The sequence below is a fragment of the Chelonus insularis genome, unplaced genomic scaffold (genome assembly GCF_013357705.1).
Source record: "Chelonus insularis isolate UGA/USDA-ARS -01 unplaced genomic scaffold, ASM1335770v1 contig_164_pilon, whole genome shotgun sequence".
Classification (NCBI taxonomy): domain Eukaryota; kingdom Metazoa; phylum Arthropoda; class Insecta; order Hymenoptera; family Braconidae; genus Chelonus; species Chelonus insularis.
The window spans coordinates 100,796-128,459 of NW_023276404.1; the positions used below are offsets into that span (position 1 = coordinate 100,796).

Here is a 27,664-nt window from a genome sequence, read left to right on the forward strand (position 1 = left end):
ACAATTACTTAATATGTATTTCCTTATTCATAATGACCTAAAGTTACTTCACTGAGTACATAAAAATAATAATCATTTTATTTTTTTTTAGTTCTATCATACACAAATGTATTAAAGTCACATGATTCAATTATTGTAAGATAGTTTGTAAATAAACAAGAAATATTTTTTACAGTTCGATTTAATTATAAAAAAATGATGTAATAAAATATTTTAATTTTTTCTAATGAATTTTAACGGAAAGTAATTAATTTTTTTAAGTCATTAAAAATAAAATTTGTTCTTTAATTATTTAAAAATTATGTTATGTTTCTTTTAATGCTGATTCAAGTTTTTTTTCTAATGCCTGACTTGAGATTTGTTGTTGTGACAACATCTTCTCGAGCTTCATAGATGCATTTCGAAAATCATCTACAGAAGATTGTTCAATAATTGTGTTTGAATCATTGAAATCACTTTCATCTTCATTTTCATAAATATTGTCATATTTTTCAATAATGCGTGACACTTCTACTTTTTCCTCATCAAGCTGTTGTTGTTTCATTAAAATATCTTTACGTGAATCTCTTCTATATAGCGGTGAAGCTGGCGAAGGATTTGTTTTGATATAATTCATTAAAATGCTTGATTTCAACCACCATGGTAGAGTTCTAAAAAGTTTCACATGATTTTTATTGTAAACTACTGTTATGTCTTTGTCAATATGACGTAGCTTTTCTTTAATGATTTCAATAATGATGAGAATAAAGTGAGATATTTCTTCCTTATCGGTCATGAAAAATAAACTTCCAAGAATATTATAAGATACCGTAGATGGATGGGAGTTTTTTAATGTTAATTGACAATAATGCTGAATAGATTTATGAAGTTCCATTGTATCGTTGATTGGCCAATTAAAACTGTAAATAAAAAAATTTAATTAAAAAATAAAATAACTATTGGATGAAGAAATTACGAATAACAAGAATCAATAAAATAATTCGAATAACTACTTACGGCCAGGGAGGCAATGATAAACTATTAATAACACTTTCAACTTTTTCCCTGTTATCCTCTTTTTTCCAATCACTATCGAAATATTGATAAGTACATGGTAAATAAACTTTCTTGGGTAAGAAGTTTCTAAACTCTTCTGGAAAGTCGGTGTACATAGTATTTTCTGGATCAAGAATTATGTCAATGAAATAATTGACAGTTTCATTATGAAGATCTATAACAAATTTTGGATCTTCAAGTGCAGCTTTGATATTTGGATTAAAGGAAGCATGTCCACTTATTCTCAACCATAATTCTTCTGTCAAACAAGTATCAATAACATCAACTAAAGTATTCATTTCTAAAGGAATCGGTGGTGATTTATTCAGAGTTAGCCAAAATATTCCAGTTTGTGTTAATCTTAAAATAATGCTTTCATCAATCTTCTTTTCATGATGAATAACATACTCTGACAAATATCCCGAATTTAATAATTTTTTTAGCTCTGTTGTTGGTGTAACATTTTCAGACGCTTGATCATCACCCACAATAATAAATAAAAGAGGTGTCGGCATCAATTTTTGCCTAGCAAGCACAGTCTTTGTTAATCTTTTTCCAACAGCTACAGTATCTTCATCAGCTGTAGCAATAAAAAATAATCCATCTGATCCAATATAATTTTCATCATCCACAACATCTTCTACATGTTTAATACAAATATTTAACGTTTCGTAAGGACGGGGTTTATAAACTTTTATAATCGGATCTAAAGAAGAATTTCCAGGACAGAGGTACTCGTTCATAATATGTTTATAACGATGAAGAAGAGGTCTATTTTTTAAACAAGGCCAAGAAATAATTAATTTCCAAAACATAACTGATGGAAATTCGTTGTCTAATGCTTTAAAATTATCTTTTAGACCTTCGTAAATTTTTGTCTCAATAGGGGTAAGAAATTTACGATGTATTTCATCAAAATCAGTCGAACTGTTTCTTTTTCTCATGTTTTGAATCACTAGATTCTGTTCCTTATGGTAAAAAGCTTTTGCACATGCTTCTAGACTTTGTTTAGGTAACCAAACAGGTGTGTTGCCTAATGCTTTTCTTTGTTGTTTAATTTTAGATACTCGTAGTCGCCAAATTTTAGCATATTTCAAGACTATTCTATTTTTTACTCGTTTATAAATATCTTTTATTTTACTTTGGATATATAATTCTTTATCTAAAATACTTTTAACATCATCTTGAATGCATTGATCTAAAAGTTCATTGAAAATTTTGTCACTTAATCGTTCAAAGAATTTATTTTTTTCTATTTCTTCCTTTACAATACTGGCACAAATATCACGAACAACATTGGCCTCAATTAATTCAGCTTCTTTCATAGCTTTTTCATCAATTCTCTTCAAAATTTCCTGTTTCTTTGTTTTCTCTACTAAAACGTCTTGCTCTTTCTTCTTATCTTGGAACGTCTTGTTTTCTTCTTTCACCTTTTCCTTCAATTTTTCTTTTTTTACCGCTTTAGGAGATTCCGTAGTTTTTAAATTAAATTGATTATAATTAGAGGTAGGTATTTTTGGAGCTTGGAAATTTATCGAAGGTGTGGAAGGCGAAGTAAATGAAAAAGGCAATGAAGTTTGAGGTAGTGTATTCATTTGATTTTCGGAAAGAATAGATTTTTGAGGAAAACTTGAAGTAAATGGTGTTGCATCCGTGATATTTGAATCTTGTTTAGAAACATCTTCAAATTTAGAAAGTGCTTTTCGTTTTTTAGGAATACTGCTAGCTGTCGAAGTTGTACTTGAAACTGATGACCTTTTACTTGATTTATTAGAAGATTTCATTTTTAACCTTAAATCTCGTACTGTAGATTTTTTATTATTATCTTTAGATTTTAGAGGATCCAATCCATCTAATTTTTTTTTAGAAATATTTGATTCTAATCTTGAAAAAATATTATGGTGATTAGAATCCTTTGGCTTTTTTGATTCTTCTTCTGTGGAATGGCTTGTTGAATATGTTGGAAGTTTTGAAGTTTCACGATTTATTGTCTCACCTGGCATATCTTCATCCATGTATTCATAAGGATCTTGTTCAATTTCATCAGTACCTCTATTTTGATCGTTAGCATTAATAGCTTCTGACTTTAAAAATCCTTGAGCATCAAAACTATTATGTGGTTTATGATTTAAATAAAGCTTATTCGGCATTTTATCACCAGCTATCATTTGCCCAAGAGAATATCCAAGAGAAATTCTTTTTGCTTCTACTAAATTTTTTGCTCTTGCTTGATCCATCATTGGTGGAGGTGAACAAATATTTTGCCTATTTAATATCACATACATTTCGTCTTTAGAAACATTCAAACCTGCTTGTTCACAAAAATAAATAGCTTCATTTTCATCATCGAATCCCAAAATATCAATAAATTCGTATAGAGGGTACGATGTTGACGTTGTCCTACAATAAGCTTTCACCATAACATTTAACGCTTCCACTCGTACTTGGAAGAAGTATCTTAATAAAATACAAGCATTTAAATAAGTAGTTTCTTTGACAAGTTTGAAAAATTTTGCATAATTTTTAGATTGAATTGATGAATACACTTTTATTGCAAAATTTACTTCACGAGATTTTTGGATGGATGAAGGCAATCGTTGAAGATCCCACATAAAATTAGCATTGTTTAAATTTAATAAAATAATATAAGCTCGAAACTCTGCTTCATTAATACATACAAATCCTTTCTCTCTTAAATCATGATACATATATTTTAAAGTTTGAAGACATTTTGTTAAATTTTCTGTATTAATCTTCTTATCAAAAACTGCAGCATCTTCAGCACACAATCGCTCAGAACAAACTATATGAAATCTAGCACATTGCTCAACCAATTCTACTGTATCTAAACAACATAATTCTTGTTGAGTGATATCTTTTCTTATTCCTCTAAGTCTATCCCAAATAAAATGATACCACTCTGTTAAATTTGTTCCTTCTTCATCAGCTAAATCAGTGATTTCATGTAATAAATAACTCATAGTCATTTTCAAAGAACTCACTGGTCTTAAATCTTGAGGCATAGGCTCCTCTTGATCAGCTGATGATCGTGAGTACTGTTTAACTGCTAAACTATGATTTATCTTGTATTCATCAGTATTTAGAAGTTCATATGAAGCTGCTTGTCTTTGATATTCTCTCATCAATCTTTCTTTTTCTGGACACATATCTGGACAAGTTCCTATAGTAACTTTAGCTGTAGCTAATGTATGAATTTTAGCTTGTTTCAGTCTCATTAATTTATCTCTGGCATCTAGAATTTTAAATCGATCTTCTGCAGTGTTTGCTTGCTGTTTTATTACATTCTTTAGTTCATTAATTGTTGCATCTGATGACAAATAAGGTATAGAAGGTTCCATTTCTATTTTTTCTTTGCCAGATGACTTTTCCGTTTCTCCAGTAATTTTTTCTGTAAATCTAGTTGATTCTTTTAAAACCATTTTTGATTTTTTTTGTAGTAATAAATTGCTATCAGATGATTCTGTTATTTTTTCTGTATGAAAATGATACTCTGTAATGTTAGACATTGAGTCTAATTCCGACTGAATTTCTTCATCATTTATTTTGATTGGTACTTGAAAAATTTTTGAAGAATCTTTTTTTTTCACTATTGGTTTTGCAAACATTTTAATTTTATACACTAATTAATTCTGACATTTTATTGAATGTTATAAGGGTTCACTATATTGAAAATTTGCCGACAAACTAACCTTAAAAATTATTATTTAAATCGAAATAAAAATAATATATCGATAAAAAATATATCGATTATATTTGTTTTCATGAGAGCAACTTCAATTGGTTTGGCATGCAAGTGAACATGTGAAGTTAGTCGATGTTTTCAATGCCAAGATGGCGGACTTTACCGATACAAATTCGCACGGAATGACAGAAAATAATATTCAAAAACGTACTAATAATCAGTGGGTACGGTTAAATGTTGGTGGAACATATTTTTTAACAGCAAAAACAACTCTAGCACGAGATCCTAACTCATTCCTGTATCGGCTTTGCCAAGAAGACTCCGACCTCATTTCCGACAGGGTTAGTTGACATATTTTGTACCGCGTAATTTAAATATATTTATTGTTTATTTAATATATTATTTATAATTATTTTGTTATCTAAAAGTAGTCAAGTTCTTCCTCAATCTATTTATTTTTATAATAATAAAATTGGAGTGATATTTGTTTTGTTTTTAGGATGAAACGGGGGCTTATCTTATAGACAGAGATCCTACGTATTTTAGTCCTATTTTAAATTACCTTCGACATGGAAAATTAGTAATTAATAAAGATCTCACGGAAGAAGGTGTTCTAGAAGAAGCGGAATTTTACAATATAACTGAACTAATTCGACTTGTTAATGAACGAATAATTATGAGAGATACTCGACCTACAAAGGACTCAGAAAATCATGTTTATCGAGTGTTACAATGTCATGAAGATGAAATCACACAAATGGTATCAACACTGTCTGATGGTTGGAAATTTGAGCAGGTATTTTATTTTTCTTATTTATTATCAATACTTTATACTGATATAAATATTTATCACATTATTTGGTAGAGATAATCATCAACACACGCTAAATAAGTTAATGAATTGTTTTTCAGTTAGTCAATATTGGTTCTCAATATAACTATGGCAATAATGACCATGCAGAGTTTTTATGTGTTGTTAGCAGAGAATATGGACAAAGTCAAATAAATACTAAAGAACAGGAATCGACAGATCGAGTAAAGGTACCAATATCTTATTCGCATTCTGCACACACCAGCCAAAATAGTCGTTGATAGTGTGAAATTTTGATCTTTATATTTTTTATGTCATTATTAAGATTATTAGTGTCAATATGATTACTTTATATTTATTATTATGTTTATAATTATTCTCATTTTGATATTATTTTGATAAGATATATTAATTATTAATATTACAATTTTAGTATGCTATTACTTTTTAACCGACGTAACAAGCGACAATTTACACTAATCGTTTTACTTCTTTTCATGAAGATTAATTGTTTCAATTTATTCGATTTGCAAAATAGTAACATCACAGCCAAAGATTTCAACGCTTATAACCAATTACATACCATAGACCAAAATTCATGATCATTTGAAAGAGAATAATTTATAATAGTTATTTTGAGAAATACCCCATACTTATCACTTGAATCTCTTAAACGGCACTGCAGTATTATACTCACTTATAAATAATCAACTTATTAGTATTTTATATTCATTATTTTTACATTTTAGGAGTAAGGCTCAAATAATATTAACATAGCCAAAACCTCCGTAGATATTATATAAAAAAGTTTGCTGATATTATTTTTTGTGAATAAATTGACAAATTTATTATTAATAATTGATTTTGAAAAGAAGGATTTCAATTTTTTAGACATACAAAATTTTGCATGAGCATGTGTTTTTATAACATACATTTGTTTATAACGTCATTAGTATGTTCAATTATTAATATTTCAATAATTGAATACTTTAAATAACAATTTATTTTTTATTATTGCTATTTTGTCACTTATTTGGTATATAAATTAATATTATATTGTAAAGCATGCTTTTCATTACAAATAAAGAATATTTGCCTTTCATTGGTTTGGTTTCTTTAATTCTTTCCTAAGTCCTGCATGATTAGGTGTTGCATGTTCAGGCATTTCTTATAAGGGATTATTTTTGTTTTTTTATGAATATTTTTGTGTTTAAACAAAACTCGCTATTAATATTCGAAATTCGATCAAAAGCTTTTATGGTCTTTTATGAAAATAAGTGGAGTGTTCTTTATTCATTTATCCATTAAATTCAGTGCTGTAAAATTTTTACTGCTGATGGTTTACTTTTTGTGCTTATTAAATAGCACTATATTGGTCAGGTGAGTAAATGAACTCGGATGTTGTATTAATTCAACTAACACAATGGTTAAATTTACAAAACCGATTGAAAATAAAACTAAGCAATAAAAGTTTATATATTTTTAAAAATGTTGTTTTAGTTAGTAGTAGATTTTGCATTCAGTTACGTCGGCAATTAATCGATTGATTTATAACTCTTTCAAAAATAGCATGATATAGTAAAAGTTAATAATACTCTAGTTGATCATAATAGTTTTTGTAGTTGTAATGTTGATTTATGGATTCATTGGGTTCTAGGTGTTGCAGCAAAAAGGTTCACGAATGTAATCATGATTCCTGTATTTCTTCCTTTGCCCAATTCACGATCAAATTTCATCAACTATACACCAATAATGTGAAGACTGTTTTATTTTTTTTTTCATTTTATAATTTTATTTAAATATTATGGTTATGATATTGAATGACTTTGTTAACTTATTGTATTCTATATTTTATCATCTTATTATTGAAGAAGATAAAATAATAGAGGAGTTTTGTAATTTCTAAGAGTTTGTTTAAACATTGTAAAAACTGATTATGAGACAATATCACTTAAAAAATAATAAATTTAATTTTAAATTCAATTTTAATTTTAATATAGAGTCATGAAATGATAAAAAAAAAAAATTAATTAATGGTAAATTAGATAAAGAATTTTGAATTCTCATAGTTAGTAAGAATTTGAAAATTTTATACCAAATTGTTGTAAAAAATTATATTATTTGCATATTTCTAACTGGGAAATATTCAAATCAACTTGCGCACTGCCGCTATTTATTGAGAAAAAATCTTGTACGAGTAAAATATTAATATTCGACTGAAAAGTCGCGATTTATCATTATTTTATTTCAGATGAGATTAAAAGCACTAAAATGAGACAAAAAAAAATCACGCAAAACAATTTTTGTATTGTTAAAATTGTTGAGTCAAAACTTTAAGATGAAACATAAATAGTTGATAAATGGTTTATCAATATTCGTAAATGTTTTTATATAGGAATAAAAATCCCTTCTACTTTTAGCAAATGGACCAAACTTTCATCGATTATGATAAAACATGAAATAAAAATTGAAAATTCTGAGAATACTAAGATACAATTTAAAAATTTCAATAATAAATATCAATAAAAATAACGAAAAAAATAAATCGATTGAAAATGCATAAAAAAAAATTTTGAACATGCATTCAAATATCGAATTAAGTAAACAAACTTTTTAACACATCTCTGCAAACATTTTCCAAGTACATTTTTCCATGAAATATTCTTGAATGTGATGAGTGTATATTTTTTAATTGTTACATACGTAACAGGCCTACCAAAATGAATTTTCACTTTTGAATTTTCTTATTACTATTATAAGGAGATAATGGAGAAAATGTGTTTAATTATGAATTAAAATTAATATTGCTATATCAATAAATGTCATGAATAGAATAAATAAAAATGAATATTAGATTTAATAAAAGAATGGAGAGTAAGAACAAAATAAATTTATATATCAAGAAGAATGCTAATAAGATGGATGGCAGAAATAAGAATTAGTGCAATAATCAGATATTTGATACAACTTGATACGTAATAATATTGTTTTTGTCATTTATATTACAGTATAATTATTATTAGCTCAAAGTTTTTATGAATAATTAAACTGTAATGTAATTAATTACCCATGATAAAAAAAACTTGGCTTATTATACATATGAGAATATAATATTAGTTTACCAGCTAATTAATGAATAATAATTCTAAGAAAAATAAACATAAATAAAGTGATTGGTAGTAATAATTAAAATAAATTATTTAATAAAAGTATAGATGGTAATAGATGTTAAACTGAAAAAAATTAGGCAGCGCATATTACACACAAATGTAAGCAGATGATAAAGAACAAACATTTTTATGAAAGAATTTGTACTTTCATAAGAATCAATATAATTTCTAAAAACTGTTTTGACATTTAATATTTCATAGAGTGTGGTTAATTAATTGATCGTAAATTATATACATATTTCTAGATGCATATGTATGAATGAAAGAAAATTTTAATACAACTAATTTATAAAAAATACACATGAAAAAATAATATTATTCGACAAAATGAGTGACAAATAACTTTCGATCAAAGACATTTTAAAAATATTTTATACCAGAAATAAAACAAATTATTACAATGGATTATTATAATAATCCAATAAATTCTTATAAGAATTATAATAAAATAAAATAAATAGTAATAAAAAAAAATGGAAATCAGACATTTAAAACATATACATAAAAGTTTTTACTCTTTATAAGCACAATTTTTCATACATTTTTGAATTTTTCTGTTATTTTACAAAAATATTTGAATTTCAGTAAATCGTAGATTTTATGATTTCTCTATTAATAAAATGGATAAAATAGAAAGCTGATTGAACTATGCACAATAAATTATTTATGTGCTTTATTCATCTGCAGAGATATTTAATATTTGTGGATACGTAATTAGTGTCTACCAAATTTCTTCATATTATTGATAATTACCAGATCCTTTACACGAATAGATGTTGTATGACGTGAATTATATAAAATGAATAATCTAAAGTTGTGTATTTGAATGATTTTTGTTATATGTATGAGTTACGAATTGAAATTCAATGAAGATTTTATTAAATTTTAGGTTTCTAATGATTTAATAACAGTCATACTAACAATTTTATTCATTATATTTAATTTGCATGAAATCGTAAATACTTGTGAAATTGTCACGTATAAACAATTAATCTAAATAAAAAATATGTAAGAATATATTCATATATATTTATAAGAAAGACATCATTGTATTAATATAACATTTTAAGTTGTCATTTATAGTTTGTTTTTTTTTTTTGCATGAATAAGTCAAGGCATACTAGCAATGGTTTTTAATGGATGTTCTAAATAGCTGGCAAGTGCCTGGGCTTTTTCTCTTAACAATCCAAAGCCTACATTTTCTCTAGCATATAAGCAAAGTAATAAATTTGCTACTTCTGTAATAACCACTCTGCCTTCCTGTAAAAATAAATCGATTACAGTATCCAATAGACAATTATTAGTTAATTATTCGTTATGACATTTAAAAGTTGAAAGAGACTTAATACTGAATTTATACACTCATATTTACTTGACAGTCCATTAAGACAAACTGTAGTTCATCTTCCTTGAAAGCATTTCGACCGTTTTTTTCATAAGCAGACCAAATATTGCTGGTAATTGCAGCAGTTACACGAGCATCCTTATCTCCATAGCCACTGTAAGCAAGAAGACCTCCATCTCTACTAAGTAATCTGTCAAAAAAGCATATTTGTTAGACACTTCGACTACTGTAATAAAATAAGTAAGTATATATTAATAAAAAACTAACAAAGTATTTTGCACTCCTCCAGTAGTTGCTTGGCTTAAAACCTGCATAAGAGCCTTTGGTTTTAACATTTTACACTGAAAAATATGATCAAATTGATATCCCTGAAAGGTTAAATACTAATTGTTGCTTACATCGCTCATAATATGACAAATCAATTAAAATATTCCCTTCGATTTCGCACACAACAACATTAAGCAGTATTCTTTATCTTTTTTTGTTGAAAACAATTTTTACGATTACTCCAAATTCAATAGGCATAAATGTTTATGTTTGCTAAAGAAGAGAAATTAATCACATTTCTCAGAAAAAGATAAAACAATAACATGGAAAGTAGTGCCACTCCGTTTGTAACCGACAGTAATTACCGACTGCGAGAATAATAAATATCGACAGATAATAACTTAGATATCGTTAAGCTTAAATCAACATGTCTATTTTATCGATTGTTAATGAGTATTGGTATCATTTCGATTTTAACAAAAGTAATCAAAGTCACTTTTGGAGATGATAATTCGCGGTAAAGACAATTTTGATCTCCAAAACAAAACTCAATGAATATTCAATATCAGATAGAACAAAAAAACAGATATACGATAAAGTTTTTTTATTATTTTTATGTAAATTATTGATCTATTATTTTTTTTCTCTTTTCATATAATTAATTGAATGAGTTTAAGCTTCAGTGTTTCATTAACGTAATATAATTGCAATGCCAATTAGCGTTATTCATTAAATATTAATCTGCAATTCGAATTCATTTCAATGTACTTAAGATTTATTGAATACATAATGAACGAGTTAGGATGCAGAGAATGTAGACAGCATGAGACACTCAAGTAAATGCATTGCACTCGATCCCATACTTAGTACTTGAGTACTTCAATACATTGAGCATTGCGTTCCGACATTCATTGGCAATCCTACATATATAATTTCCTTCACATGGCCATTAGTCATAAATTCATGATCATATGTCGGAATCGATAAATTACAAATCTCACTTATGACTGGCGATTTGGTCGATTGATTTTACAACCATCTGACTGAACAGCAGTCTTTGAGATTGAAAGTTTTGCATGCTTCATATCAAAGTATTAATAGTAAGGCTACAACTATTTCAATTAACCTACTTACTAACTTGTTTGACTCCTTATTCTAATTCATTTTTCTCAGAATGAACCAGTTTAAAATTTTGGATGAAATGTAATTTATGGTCTCATTTATTGGAAAATGATGTAGTAACACTCTTCAGAGAACTGTTTTTTGTATAAGAATGTTAATAGAATATAATGAATATTTATTAGAATATGTAATGGATAAAACGGTAATCTATAATTAATTAACAATTTGTTCCACTATTTTTTTTATACTGAAATTAACATTCATTCATATATCAATACGCCATAAATCATACATTAAGCTTTAGAAATCGATAATTACTCATAATAATTAATTTAATAAAAAATCAAATTAGGATTCAAGTAAAATTTGAGTAAATTTTTCGTTCCATACTATGTGAAAGTATTTAATGGATTTCAATGAATATTTATAAAACTATTTATAAACTGAAACGGTGGTCTTTATAATTAATTACAAATTTGTTTAAAATATTTTTAAACACGAGTCAACATTCATCAACTTATCAGTACTTCATTAATCAAATTTCCAAAATTTAAATTTGATTTCTAAATGTTTTAAAAGACTGAAAACTTTTCGAATCCATTTCCACTTCTTTATTTTTTTATTTTCATTAAAAAGTGAAATTAGATCAATATTGTTATAATTAAAAATTTTAATTGAATAGATTTGTGATCAACCGAATATGATAAAATAGTAATCTTGATACAGATCGATTGTCGATCTTAATGAATAAATAATGAATAGATACAGAAAAATAAGAATTATTTGTGAATAACTTAGTATCAACGATGTGTTTATAAATCTCAAAACTTTTAATTCAATATCAGAGACTAAATATATCTTTCTTTGTTCGATAAAACAGTTCCATGTTGTTATCAGTTCGCGTGTGGAAAGACACGTGATGTGAACTATTTGATGGTGATAAATTTAAGGGTCAAGTGTTGATAAAGTTTTTAACAATAGCTATCTATCCTTTAGGATATTGTTAGTTTAAGGAAGAATTAATGAAGAAGAAGTTCAAGCTGATACTTTTAAATGGAGACAATGAAGGTGAAAATAAGAGCAATTTTCCTTAAGTAAAGTAGTGTATACCAAAGTACTGAGGTTTGTACATTCATCACGAGTTATTAAACAAGGTAACAAAAGGAGACGGGACTCTTGGGCGCGTAAAAAAGGCGGAGAGATAGAATCGGCTAACTAGTATACTCGGAGCGATGATAGATTGCCTCAGGATTAAGCATCATGGCCTCCAATGTTCTCCTTCTTACTTTCTCGCACTTGTCTTTATCTCGTATTCCTTTTCTCAATCTCTTTAGTCCGCCTTTTGCCCTTAACGGTCTCATCTGGGCTCAGTTGTATATTTCTTTGCCAGTCGAACTGGATGAAAAGCTTGATAAGAATACCTGGAGAACGTTTAAAAAAATTTAATCTTTTAAACATGAGTAAAAAATCATATTTGATTTAGTAGCTACTTCGATTTATACTTGAATTAGGGTGAGATTAATTGTCGAATTAAATTGGTAATTATTCATCCCGTCTATTATTTGTATTCCCTACCTGTCGATGAAATAGTTGTTATTATTATCAGAATAATTTCTGCCAGAAATTTAGGTCGATGAATTGAGTATGAGCAGCAGTGGATAGGGTACGAGTAGCCTCAGACATCCGGTCGTTTAGAGTAATATCGATTTTTAAGGGTTTCCTCTTAGAACTTTAAATTATTTCCAACCTGTCAATCTATAATTTTATATTTTTAAGACTTTAAAATCTTACTTTGATGATTTTATCAAGTGAATAATTATGAATAACAAACATTGACTTTATGAAGTATGAAGTACATTCGAGAAATTATCTCTTCACTTCAAAGGTAGCCAATTTTTAGTTAAATAAAATTTTATTAAGTCTCCGACGGGATTTCACTTTTATGCAAATAATGTTTCGTTGCATGGAGTTGGATTTCATTAGCATAACAAAGCTATTTAAATATTAAACTAATTTAATATTTTTTATTACATCATTTTTGATTTTTAAAGCCTTGAGACAATCAGTATTTCATTTTTATGCTCTATTCAATTTTTATTTAAACAAATTAACTTAACTTTTGTCATTATGAGGGTAATAATAAATTGTAAACATGATTATTTTTATTTAAATTGTTATGAAAAATTATAACGAGTGAAATAAAAATATGCAAATCTTGTAAAAAATGTTAATAGTAAAATGAAAGGATATTTTTCTTATTAAACTCATTCATTTTTCACAGCTGAAAAATTCTGTTTGATAGACACGCTGATGAAACTTTTATCTTTCGCCTCCATTCGCATTTACTTCGTTTCTTCTCGCTGTTAATTTCCATCATCTCTTAACTTCACATTTTTTTTTAACTTCGTTCACTTGAATTTTCATGCTTTTATCTTTATTTTTTTCGTGTTCCTGTGCTACAAAACACCAGACAGTGCAAACTAGCCGCTTATCACGTGGCCTTTTGCACCAGAACGAGCGGCGCCGGCGTGCAATTTGCGAGCACTGACGAACGTGTAATATGATGTATTTCACTTGCATGATTGTACGAATACATGTGTAGGTGTTTGATACGAAATGTATATAGGTATGAGAGACGAGAGCTATTGAGATAGCCGTGGTCCATCCCCTTCGTGCGTTAAAATTTGTAATACGAGTTCAACCCGTGAAATTGTTCACCCTCTGGGGGGTCACTTTTTCGTGTTCCTGATTTTATTTTTTTTCTTCACATTTTTCCTTCTTCCATGCAAAAATACTCTGAATAGATAGAATGTAAAAAATCTCATGGGAATGAGAAATTAGATTCATTGTTAACGAATCTAATTAATCGTCGTCAAATTTTTTACTTGTTTGAAATACAAAAAATTAAATGACGAATAAATAAATTCTTAAAGTGATATATTTCTTCTTACATCTTTGGTTTTTGCGTAAAAAAATTATGGAATATATTTTGTTGATCTAAATAATTTGATCCTTAATAAAAATTCAAAGAGAATAAAAGCGTGTTGAAGTGAACAGATTGTCAGTGGTAATTCGATTTGGTTTACCCTCCGATTTTGTGGGTCCGATCCTTGTGAATTGCTTGATAAATTCATGGGATTTTGAGGAGCTAAAGGGACGACACTGGAGACAGATCCCCGTGGCTTTACAAAGCATCAAGAAAACGATAGCTGGGATATCGAAGGGTGTAATAAACCTCCAACGAGATACTGCTAGGTATTGTCTTCGATAGATCACCAAGAGAAAAAAAATCGGAGTTAAGCTAAAGGACAATCTTTACTTGAAAAGGGGAAGGACTACGAGGAAACGATGATGTTGAAAAGTCTCCATTTAGTGGACAAAGTGGACGACTTTTTTCCCTGATTCAGATGTTGATCTTGCATAGTTTATATTCCAATTTCTTGAGTTAAATTTATCTTTTTTGGCTGAAAAAAAATTCTCATCAACTATTTATTTACTGTCGTGCAAAATTGAATAGATAATACAACTTTATTTAATCATGTTTATTTAATAAATAGGTAATAAAGTATTTTTGTTTGCTTTTTGATTGATAAAATGATTATTATTTTATTTAATTAATTAAAATTGAAATGAAAGTTTTATTGATATATTAAAAAAACTCATTTGAATTTTTTCTTATTTAACTTCAAAGATTCTGATAGAATTTCCAATTTCTATTTGCAATAATTTTGCATAAAATAACTTTTTCTATCTAACGATATCTTGAATATTAAAATCCATTAAAAATAATGTTAAAACATTTATTGACAACATTTTCCAATTTTCTCTATTAAATATAAAACCATCTCCATCAGTTTGAAAATTACTCCAATTTCTTTTTCAAACCTTCATACATTTTCTCTTTGCATTTTTACTTGAATTTTTTTGACCTGATCATTGCTGAATATTTTTCATCTTTTTTCTACCTCGCGACAAATCAAATTACTCGCAGCATCAGAAATCAGTCGGTGGTCGTAGATACCACTGGGAGACAAATGATTTCACTCTTCAGCGAGTAGACTGTGATTATGAAATAAATCTATAGAGGACAGAAAAAGAGGAGGAAAAGGAAAAATGTCGAGTTACCATGACAACGAAAAGCACGGTTAAATCCACAAAGCACCCTTGTGCCGAGAGCGAGTGGCAACGCTATACCCAAGAACAGAAGACAGAAAAAAGCTCAAACGCTAAGCCAAGGGATTTTCGTGGGCCACTCCGGTTGGTTGGTTCATTGTTTCAGCATTGCAGCGTCAGCCATATAATTCTTCTGTTTCAAGTTGAAAGTTTTCTTGCTTGAAACTTTCCTGATTCATTCGAGCAACCATTGAGTATCAAACCCGAGAAAAATTCAAAGAAAATACAAGCTTGTGGTAGCTGCAAACAAGCTCGTTTCTTCTTCTTCTTTAGGATCATCCAATAGTCAAGACTCGATAAATTCCAGTCGTAACTTGCGATTGGTGAGAGAGTACTAAAAGCAAAGTGGAAAGCTTATGATTCAAAGACCTCACCATCTCATCTGGTTTCATGTCTTATACAGTCATAGCAGCCATGTTTATTGTGACAATAATTTAATTTTCAACTCGAGATACTCACTCGTAAATATAACGATTACGTGCTGGCTTATTAAATCCTTGAGTGAAGTTATACGACAAGATCATTTTTTTTTTGTGATAATTTTCAAATCCATTCATAGTTGATTACCACATACTCTTCCATATTTTCTTCAGTTTATCTCGCTCACTCTGATGATTCTCATGCACTCTAAGGAGGAGTGCCTTCCTTTACGATCTCCCAATGCTAATTTCACGGAGCTCGGCACCGCCTCAAACATGGGACAGAGTCAAGAAGAGTGAAAGAGAAAGATAATGTAAGAGTTGAAGAGTTTAGACTTCCCTTCGAGGCGGCTTTACTGATGATGACGAGATGATCACTTAATTTGCCCAACAGCTGCCGCATCGTTGCTTTAGCTTGTCTTTCTTTCATCCTTTTATTTTTCTAAACCTTCCTCTCACTCTTGAAACATCCAATTGCTCGAGAAATTGTTTATGTGATCGCGTTAAAAATTAAGTCACGCCCCTTTGATTATGACGATTGAAGATCGATTATTAATTACTCATTTTTTTTAATATTATTCTTCCACCTGCAATCTTTAAAAATAATAACAAACAAAAGTTACTGCAATACTAAATGATTTTTTAAAAATTTCATAGGCTTCGAGATAATAAAATAATTATTTTTTTTAATAAAAATTCATCATTTATAAAATAAAAAATTAATTAACATTAATTGTTCATTTATCATAACTTAAAACATTTTTACCAAGGTTAATAATAACTGGAATATTTGAGGTTGATTGAAAAAAATTAAAATCAATTAATTAAAATTTTTTATTAATAACTTAATTACATCAATAAATAGTAGAAATGATTTTGAAAACACAATAAATAATTGCAATCTCATTAATAAAACCACTTCAGAAAATATTTCTGCTGATGACTAAGTGTCTGAATGACCGCCCCTCAAGTTGATGACGATTGAATACCGATAATTTCAAGTTTACGTTATTTTTATATAACTTTCCATGCATACCCCTTGACTTTTAATTTGAGGGTAATATTTTTAGTTAGCCAGAATGATGAAGGCGAGAGGAGGATAACGACGCTCTGGGAGTCCACATGATAGTTGTTATACCTCTTTAATCCAAGGAATGATTATTTATGGATGTAGAATAGCAGTCCTCTGGATATCTTGTGAGCTTCTTATACCCTTCTTCTTCTTCATCATCTTCGTCCTGATGATCTTACTCCCTGCCGAATGAGAGAAGAAGCCGAGGTCACATACCTATAGCGCCCGTGAATCCGTTATTAAATTATTATACGAGCAAGAGATTTACCGGCTTCTTCGCCACCGACAGGATTAACGCCCTCTTCCTCTATTTTTTCTAGTCTCTTTTTTGATTTATTTGCCCCTTGATCTTCCTAAAAATGACCAGAAACATGCATGTAAGTTATGCCAATTCAAATAACTACACACTTGTGATGTTTTAATTTAAAATATTTTAATAAACCGATTTGTATTTTTTGACATTTCACTGTATTAGTATCATCTAAAAGAGACTTTAAATGAAACGAGGAAAGTCATTGGCGCTTAGTCGGTAGCTGATTTCAAACTCCTAATCTGCTTTAAAAATACTTTTTGACCAGCCGAAATCCCATAAAATTAATAAATTTATTACTAACAGGTTTTTTAAATCATGTATCTTTCTCTCATTCACTTTAGTAGTCTTGAGGGTCCACCGTCTTCATCTACATCCTCTAGTTCTTCTTCTTCTTGGTTTCAGTATAATTCAAAAATTCAAATTACGTATTCTATTAGGTGCGAGCCTGCGGCGGCTCAGGAGAATGAGCGAGGAAAATAGAAGAAGACTTTTGCGAAGGAGGAGGAGGAGGTGGTGGTGGTGAAGCAGAAGAAGAAAGAGAGCACAGTTAACTGCGACGTGAATGTGTCGTGATCATGTGCGTGTGTTAGACAAAGACAAAATATTATGGAGAGAGGGACACGGTCCGAAAAGGCACATAAAGGAATGGACCGCGAGGGACATGGGGAGTGGCGAGGGGCAAGAAATGAGAAAGAGTGTAATAAATTGGCGGCGAGATTATTCTCGACGTGCATTAAGACGTCAAGCGGCGACGGACGCCTTGGAAAGTATTGGCCGACACCTTCTGCCGCTTGCTGTCTCACCTCAATATTATACTCTTCCTCTTTCTTCTCTTCTTTCCTCCTTTATTCTGCTCTTCAGTTCTTCACCATCTCATCCCCCTTGCACTTACGAGAATGAACATAGACTTCGTCCTACGCCCAGATATATCCTCTCTCCCGCACACTAGCATTATGTCTGCTTATTGCTAACCCTGTGCAGTATGTTGAAAAAATTATACTCAACTTAATCAGCCAAGGTGTGAACGGGTCCATCAAAATTCTTTAATCTCCCAGACCTCGAGGGTGAATTATTTTCAATATTTTATTTGAATTTTTTTTTCAACCATTTTTCATCGTTCTATGATATAAATATATAGCTATAAGAAGGATATGTTGGAGAAGGAAAATAATTAAAATTTTGTTTTTTTTGATTTTTTATTAATAATCTGAGGGATGATATGTATACTCTTTGGGACGAGACTCATGATGCAGGTGTTACAGTGTAATATATTACTTAACAGTTGCGAGAAAAAAAGGGTGGAGTAGTTGTTAGAAAAAGAAAAAATAAGAAAGAAAACACTAAAAGATCAAACCACAGGGGGGACCAAGCTCATCCCTTGGATTACATCATCATCATCTATGCTTTCTTATTCAATTTCTTCATAATTCATGGTCTTATTCTTTTGAAAATCTCATAAAACATACAAAGATGTGATTGGATTAAGCTGATAAATCATTTGATTTTTTTTTTAACTTTGTAGCAATGCTAATTCTATGAAAAAGTCTTTTTAATCAAATAGAATTTTCAAAATATTATTAACATTACTCATGATTAATAATTGAAGATTACAATAACTTTACCTGAAATAGAATATAATCTTCTCAAGAATTGAATCATTGACTAAAATCGAAAATTTTTTATTTTCAAATTTAGTGATGCATTATTTCTTTTCAATAACTAGATATTGAAAATAAGCAATTGGGAAGCATTAGATCTAATGCTTCCCAATTGAAATAAAATATTTTTTTACAGCCAAGATTGCCAATTTAATAATAATATGAATTTTAAAGAAAAGAATAATTACAAATGTTTCTTATTTTAAAATAAAAATAATTTTTTATTTCAAAAAATAATAATTCACTTTAACAAATGATAAAATAATTATACAGGGAGACATTTCGAAGAAATATTTTCAAGCTTCAAAAATGATTTACATAAGTTCTTCGAAAAGAGAACACTTCTAGATAGAAGAAAAAAATAATTACCAACATTCAAAAATATGAATTTTCAATTTTTTAATAATTATTATTAATTTTAAAATCTATTTAAATCACATCAATAATTTATAGCTCATAAATGTCAGCAAAATAATTAATAAGCTTATTAAAAAAAATTCAATAATGATGAAATAACAGTACATTATATAAATGTTTGGTAATTCATACAAAAAACAACTATTTCAGATCAAAAATTAATTAAAAAGAAAGAGCCATAACAGTCTGGCATATTTTAATAAAAAAAAAATCCAAACAAAAAGCATAACGATTAACTGAACCTCTCTGATCTTTTCACGCTTTTCACAACATATGTAGCAACACTGGGATATATTTATTTTCACTCTCTGGTGGGAATGTCAGAATCTTTACCTGTCCAGGTGTTTGTTGGTTCCTCTTACATAGTATAGTTGTCTTGAGTCCCAATGAAGACGTTGTAAATGGCATCGAACGTGTGTATAAACTGGATATCTGTATACATATCTTGTATATGTATGTTATGTCTCAAGTTTCTCACACCTTAGTTCTTCAGAGTGAACTCGGAAGAGAGCCCTTGACGCCGCAAGCGGCACCCGGTCAAAGGCCCGCGGGGGGTATGGCCTCTCAGACCGTAAGGCTAATTGATACGTAAGATTACGTTCCTGGGGATTCTTTCCCTTTCCTCTTCTACACCTTCTTGTCCTCTCTCACTGCCTCCAGCAACTGCAGAATGATTGGTTGTCCGAACGAGCGCGAGCTGGCACTAAATTCCTCGTTTATGTAACCAAAAAAAATTATTTAGTCAATAAAAAAATTTATTCAATGTTTTCACTTTGATTTTATGATGGTAATCATTTTATTTCCAGCCTATAATTCTTTCTGATCCATTAAGAAGCCATTTCAATTTTATATTCCTGCTCCCTGGTATTGAGGATGTCATTTAGTGGTCGTGTTTTATTTTTTTCTTTTTGTTCCGATTTAATTTAATTATTTTTTTATTATTCGAGGTTGTAGAGCAAAGGGTTGTTGGATGGAGTTAGGGTATATAGATGGCGTTGGAATACACTTGTTTTATCGGGGAAATAAAGAAGAAAAATGAGGACGTTTTTTTGAATTTAAAAGGGTAAGAGGGTGCAATAATGGGGTTTGAGGCGTGGTCATAGAGTGATTTAAGTTCAAAGATGCGTGTCTCTATCGGTACACCACAAAAGAAATACATCCTGGAACCACACTAAACAACGGACTTTACTTGGCGTTTTGGGGCGGCAGCTTTACAACCGTTTAGTGTTTTACGGCTGTTTTATGAATGCCGCTTTCTTACTGTCGAAGTGCAGAAAATATTAATGAAAAAAAACAAGAAAATAAAAATTTTTGTAATTAGATCTTCTTTAACATTTATTTTAACTCTTTTCCGTTAGAATAAAATTTTTTTATCTACCACTTTTGATAGTCATGCATTTTCAGTAGATCAAAGAAAAAACCATTTTTTTGGAGTGTTTAAATTTTTTATTGTAAAATAAAATTATTTTTTATTATTCGTAAAAGCAATTCAATTATTTTATAGAGGAAAATTACTAGTCTGAGATGATATCATGAGCAGAAATCGATATTTCACTGATGGACAGAATATGATAAAAGGCAGAAAAAAAATCGTAAGCAACGTTTAACATAATTAGATCCTTAGCATACAAATTTGCTCCATAATTTTAACTCATTTACGCCATAAAAGAAATATTCCTGATCTATATATATAAAGAGACACAATAATTACCATAAATTTCAATCATAAAGTTGTTTCCATGTAAAAAAAAAAAAAAATTTCTGCAAGTGCAAAGCAAAAGGAGCTTTTATTTTTTTATTTGATTACATAATTCTACTAATGTGTGACAGAGGAATGTAATTATGTTGTAGTGAGTAGTGATGAGCCAGATAACATGGCAATAAGTAAAGATCAATATTGAGTAAGATGGAATCCAAGGTTACATGACTATTTACCAATAGATAGTTGATTTTTTCTACTAGAATATAGGAAGATTAATTTCCTGATTATTCGGTCTGTTTGCAAGCTACAAACCGGTGAGAATCGAGTAGGTTTCGCCTCTCTTGCCAGCGGCACCTCTAACGCCCCAAACGATAACGAGGTATTAATAATCAACCGGACCAGTTCCGCTCGAGGTGAGCCTCGTGTTCTTCTCCCGGCCAATTCTCACTGGAAACTTGCTATCTCTTGGTCATATACACCCATATAAACCTCTTCTATTATCTACCTTTCTCACTTGCTCTAATTTATCCTCATATCACTTAATCTTACTCACTCACATTCGGCCAAGAGAACCAGCCGGCCTTTTGTTTCGTATCGACCTGAGAGTTTTTCGATTATCGAACACGTTGCCGTACCAACGATCGGCTAACTTAGCAGTCACGCCCCTTACAAATGCCCGCTCCACCCCTTCCGACGCCGTTGCTCTTTATACATTTGCTCTTTTTCTGTTTAAATTAATTTGCAGCGATTAATTTTTAATTAAACCCACGACCGCTTTAAGTCTATACGCCTTGCAAGAGAGGAAGTGCAGGCTCAGCTACACATTAAAAGCAGTCTTCTTTTTTGTTTTTTTTTTATCATTAAAATCGAGTGAAAAATTGCAGTTTTGATAAATAAAAGTGTTGCAGATGTGGAGAAAATTTTTTTAGTAGCAAGTATTAATTAATAAATAATGAGTTAGATTATTCATTTTTATCTTTTAGTTGAAACTTGGATAAATCTTGTTCTCGATTGAATAATATCGATGCACTTTCGTAATTTTTTTACTAATTGAACTTATTATTTATCTTCAGTAAATTTTTAATCAATCCATCTTTATTTCTGAATGTAAAAAATAAATTATTAAAAATAGTTTAGGAGATTAAAAAAAAAATGTAATCAATTATTTTATTAAAGATCAATTTTAATTTTCGTTATCTAAAGTAGTTTTTAGCGTGGATATACTTTGCGTTAGAAATTTTATTATTGAAAATGAGAATCAGAGAAAGGTATAAAAAATGAGGAGAATAGTTTTACAGTTTATGTCCACGCCTACTCATAACGATATTTTAATTAAAACCGAAGCGTTGCGGCTCTCTTCTGGACCTAAGGAGAAATTCAATCTTGAGATAATAAATGATCGCTTGGCTACTCCCTCATTCCCCCTTCACCAACACCTTCTCCCTCTTGAGCATCCCGTTGTGTGCTGACGAGCCGACACCTTGCTTTAAATAGTTCACACCTCTGTTGAGAAAACTGTGTACATGCAGCACTTCATTAAACCCCAAGTCATCATCTTTATTCTTTATTATTCTTGACTTAAGTCAAAATTGCTAGATAAAGGTGATGGTCGAAAAAAAAAATATCATCATCATCATCAATTAATATATTTCGTCAATATATACAAAAGGCTGTTGATTACAGAAAAAAAAATACATATAATGAAATGTTTTCTGTCAAAGAAAAGAGGCGGAACGAATTCATGGAATGAAATTCAATCGGTGACTCGCTCGAGTTCACTCGAAGGACCAAATTAATTATGAGCCAGGGATGGATGACGGATCAATTTAGAACTGTCCAACCCAAGCCTCTGGTTTCCTTTTTTGTTGCTTTTTCTACTTTTTTTGTTCATTCAGGTATGGAATATACAAAGAATTCCAATGATCCCACGCTAAATTGCGAGGGTAATATTTTAGTCTGACTATCACCGGGTCGTATCCACTTCCGCCTATACAACGACGTAATTTATTATGAAAGGCAAATTTTAACTATGCCCAATCAATCGTTAATTAAAAACTTATTCTTTTATATCTTTAGACGTAAGCCTTATGATTATTAAATTTATTGGGCTGGCTTTTAAAAAATTGCAACAATGAATAAAATTATTTGGATATTAAACTACCCCGAAACTTTCAGAAAATTTTTTGGTCGTGGAATTTAAGATGATTTAAAAATTAGAGTAAAAAAGATCTATATAGATAAAATAGAAACAACATATGTGATGTTAGAAGTAGAAATTATTATAATTTCAGTGAATCATGTGCTCTTTGATTTAGTTAGATAATTGGAAAACTAATATTTTGACTGACTAATTGAGATACCAGCTGATTTCTTTCTTTGACAGACCATAAAAAAAAATAGAAAAGAAAATTGAATTATAAAAAGAAGATGAAAAGGCAGAAATAATTATCTGAAAAATAAAAAAAAAATGAGGAAACTCAGCAACTGATGGCAACGCCCAATGTGATTAACTAGGAAACAATAAAGCATTTCCTGTTTTACATCAAGTTTATTATAAACGATATAATTCTAGGGTCTATTTCGCTGATCATCAATGGATTCACTTTCCTCATCTTGAGTCAGCAAAAATGCTGATGCGATCGATAAATTCTTCCTTTTTTTTTCTCCTGCCCATATTTTTTTATAACCGTCTATAAACTAACCCTATGGTTTTCAGTTAAATGTCTCCATTAGCTGAACAGTGTTAAACTACTCACGTCATGTCGGTTGTGGGCTTATGAGAATTCTGATCATGGTAAACTTGCCGAGGACGTCAGGCTTGACGAGTCCATTATAAAATTAATAACTATAAATCTTAACTCCGCGTCGCTACAGTAGCACGTGGCTGACCATTTTTCATACTACGGTTAATTATACGCAAGTGCAAATTGAGCAAAACTCAAGTAACGAGGGACCCGCAAATACAAATAACCCGCATGTATCTTCATGTAAAAGATACTTATTCTTTTTTATTAAAAAACGAAAAATTTTTTTTACTGCCAACAAAAAACAAGATAAGGGTCTGAGAGGTTGCTTAAATCAATTAACAATAAATTCAGGATACAACTGCAGTAATTAAAAAAATTAATTGAAGAAAATGATAAGAAATTAATTAGGAAAAAAATAAGTAATTAAGTAATTATTTTGAGGAGATAATTTCATTCTTAGAGTTACATTTTAAATATGTGATTCAGTGAACAACATTATTGATAATTTCTTTATTGTATATAGAATAAATAAAATGAATAATAATTTTGAAAATGTATTTCATCAAAGGGAATTACTTGAAAGACTTCAAAACATGTAATGAAGTTATTATTGCAGAGAGATAATTTAACTTTCTGAGTTCTATAATTATTTTCTTTAATTACAGAGTGTTATTTAATTACAATTGATTATTCATTACGTGACATTGTAAGAGAGAATGATAATCATTAATATTTCCATGGAGATTAATTATTTAGAGAAAATCAATATCCTAACATTAACTTAATGAAATTCAATATTTAAAGAAATGCTCTCAATTAATCGAATGATTATATCTCATTAAAACATTGCTCATTTGAATTCTAATTGACTTCTTAAATGTAATCAAAGGCTCGAAATGAATTTAACAGACGAATTAAAATAATCATTTTTTAAAAAATTGCCGTAAACAACAACAAGATCTTGACAATGATAAAAATTCGATTTTCGATGTTCATGCTAGATAGAGCACATTTTAATGATGAGAAAATGTTTGTTGCAGTTGGTAATTATTTTCGTAGGTGATAATTACAACAATTAGTTCCATTTCATGGAATAAATAAATTTATTATAAAAAAATAAAAACAATTGATTTTTTCCTGGAAATTTTTTATTGTTAATTTAATAAAAGAAAATTATATATATGTCACAATTAACAAACGAGGATACGAAAATGAGTCTAATTTTTTTTATTACCACTAACATAAGAAATAAAAGTAATCATTCTCAGAATGAAGAAGTTTAATATAGAATAAGTATACTCATCTGCTTTAAATAAAAAGTCTATAGAATATTTTAAGCAATTATCTTATGATATAACCTTGCATATTAATACTCATAATTATTTTATCAATATTAATTTTTTCAATCCATTAATCACCTTCGATTTGCATAAAAAATCCACTGGAATAATGAAGTAATCAGCAGTGATGCAATGAATAAAAATCACGACGCAAGTATTATGCTACAATCATGATTGTGTATGTTGTAAGGAAAGGGTGATGGACTTGGAGAAGCGGGCCATACCGTAGTAGCTACTTCGCGTGCCCAACAAACATTACCGTGATCAACTCTCTCGCGCGCCAGCAGCCAGTTTGAATTTCGAACGTTCCAAGGGATAATTCCATTGACGGGGTGTTCTAATTGGCCTCTCATTACCGATGCTCGCTTGTTTCCTACCAATGTGGGATTCTCCCGTCGGGCCAAATTTACTCGCTCTCATCCTCTTTCTCTATCTATCGTCCCTTGCTCTCTTACACTCCCTTACAAGTTGCGCAGTAAACCTGGACCCGAATAACCGGTGACCCAACGATTATTGCTAGTTATTATCTACCGCGGGACCGTTCGATTTAATGGCCAATTGTTTTGAACGCGGCATACCTCTTAATAGAAATTTACTGGCTCGTTCAATTCTAGAACGTCCAAATCCAACAGAACACTGCATTTGCCCTCGTCTGAATTACGATGATGAAAAGCACCTGGAGAAATAATTCAATTGTTTCGCAAAGTGGTGAAGGCTTATTGAGCTTGGTAAGAAGTTGTTGGGTTTAGAAATTGGAGATATTATTCTGGAGTGAAGATGAAAATTAGACTTCATGATTGAGCGGTTGAATAATTTGATGTGCTAAGATGATGAGTCAGTAATTTTCATGCAATTTTTCGTGAAATCATTTCAGAAACTTTGTAATGGATTTTTATTGAACAGGGGGGAAATAATCAAAGTGTAATTATTTCATACTTTCTACACTGAGAACAATTTATGGTGGATTTATAAGCAATATTTTTGTATTGTAATTGTTTTAATTCTAATATTAAATTAAAACACAGCAAATCCAGTATTTGTAGTCGACTTTTAAATGTTTGCTAAAAATTCTGTACTTTGTTTTTGGTGTCTAACATTGAAAACACTTTAAATGTTTAGTTTTAAATAATATCATTAATAATCAATTTATTGGTTAGAAATATAACTTTGAAGAGGAATACTGGTTAAATAGAATAATATTTTTTTCAAAGCTACACCAAAATATTTGAGTAATGATATTCGTTGATTTCCAAAAATAAAATAAGGTAGACATGTTGCTATTACTATCACTGTAAATCATAGTGTATCATTTCAATGCACTTCATATGTTTTAATATGACATCACCCATTTAATTAGCATTGTAGTCACTTTTTAAACAGGTTCGAGTACATTTAAAAGGACTACAATGCTAATCAAATGGATAATGTCAGTTTAAAACACTTGAAGTGCATCAGAATGATACACTTCCAAATTTGCAGTGCAGAGAAAATACAACATTCTACTTCTAGTAATATTAAGACTACATAGAATTTTCTCAGTTTATTGACTTTGGTAGATGAAAGGAAAAAATTTAATGCTTTAATCTAGGGTGTCATGACCATAAATCATAAGAGTAACTGAAAAATTCGAATTTCTTTATTAATAACCGTTAGTTAGGGTTCTATTGATAAAGATTCCCACAGTCATCAATTTTTTTTTAATCAAACAAATCATTTTTTTAATTTTTATCATGAAAGAAATGTTAGTCACATAAAAGAAAGAATTCGTTTGAATGATTTTAAACAATTTGAAATTATCTTAATTATTATGATATAGACTTTAGCTGAAGAATTTTAAACGAGTTTACGCTTATTGAAAATAGAGCTTCCGAAAGAAAAAAAAATCCAAGACGTTTGACAGCTGTTCGAGTTACATATTTGGTATTTTTTAAGTGAAAAAAAGTTACAACCGGAGGCTGAGGATCAATTTTGTTTGATTATCCTCTTAAACTCTTGAGAATCAAGTTATATAGATGAAGAAGAAGGTAAGATACCTCAGTAGGTAGAAATCGTCCTGTCTCAGGACAGAAAACCTACTATAGATTACGAGGCCTGTTATTACGCTGGGGCGGAGGGTTTTTCGGGACTAAAAATTGGTTTTTAATGCAAGGTTCGTCGCTTTCTTCTCAGCCTCAGGGTGCCTCTTGTCGGATAATAACTATATTACTCAAGTTCTATACTATACGACCACGCGTTGTCTTTTATATGCCTGAATAGCATCAAGAAGACGAGTCTACTGATGTGCATCTTTGAAAATATCCAGGAAATTTTATGACGTTTATTCCTATTGCCCTGCCTGTTCATCAATTTAATATTGTAGTCAACTAGATA

The 27,664-nt window shown here is 29.7% G+C and overlaps 3 protein-coding genes across 4 annotated transcripts; 1 reads left to right on the plus strand and 2 right to left on the minus strand.

The window, feature by feature from the left end:
• Positions 1-233: 233 nt before the first annotated feature.
• xmas (RRM_XMAS2 and SAC3_GANP domain-containing protein xmas) lies at positions 234-4,770 on the minus strand. The gene is made up of 2 exons (XM_035078588.1): positions 997-4,770; positions 234-899 (listed from the first exon to the last, which is right to left on the minus strand). The coding sequence occupies exons 1-2, from the start codon at positions 4,659-4,661 to the stop codon at positions 305-307; spliced, it is 4,260 nt and encodes a 1,419-aa protein (XP_034934479.1). The 5' UTR covers positions 4,662-4,770; the 3' UTR covers positions 234-304.
• Positions 4,771-4,843: 73 nt separating this feature from the next.
• inc (BTB/POZ domain-containing protein inc) lies at positions 4,844-7,462 on the plus strand. 2 transcript variants are annotated; one of them, XM_035078592.1, is made up of 4 exons: positions 4,844-5,079; positions 5,238-5,534; positions 5,651-5,779; positions 7,207-7,462. In XM_035078592.1, exons 1-4 carry the CDS (start codon positions 4,888-4,890, stop codon positions 7,234-7,236), a joined length of 648 nt encoding a protein of 215 aa, XP_034934483.1. In that variant the 5' UTR covers positions 4,844-4,887; the 3' UTR covers positions 7,237-7,462. The 2 variants fall into 2 exon arrangements, with proteins under 2 accessions (XP_034934483.1, XP_034934482.1); XM_035078591.1 differs by lacking the exon at positions 7,207-7,462 and having other exon boundaries at positions 5,651-6,365.
• A 2,251-nt stretch (positions 7,463-9,713) lies between these two features.
• Positions 9,714-10,661, minus strand: Lamtor2 (Late endosomal/lysosomal adaptor, MAPK and MTOR activator 2). Its single transcript, XM_035078603.1, has 4 exons — positions 10,463-10,661; positions 10,332-10,405; positions 10,092-10,254; positions 9,714-9,979 (listed from the first exon to the last, which is right to left on the minus strand). The coding sequence occupies exons 1-4, from the start codon at positions 10,469-10,471 to the stop codon at positions 9,830-9,832; spliced, it is 396 nt and encodes a 131-aa protein (XP_034934494.1). The 5' UTR covers positions 10,472-10,661; the 3' UTR covers positions 9,714-9,829.
• Between the last annotated feature and the right edge of the window lie 17,003 nt (positions 10,662-27,664).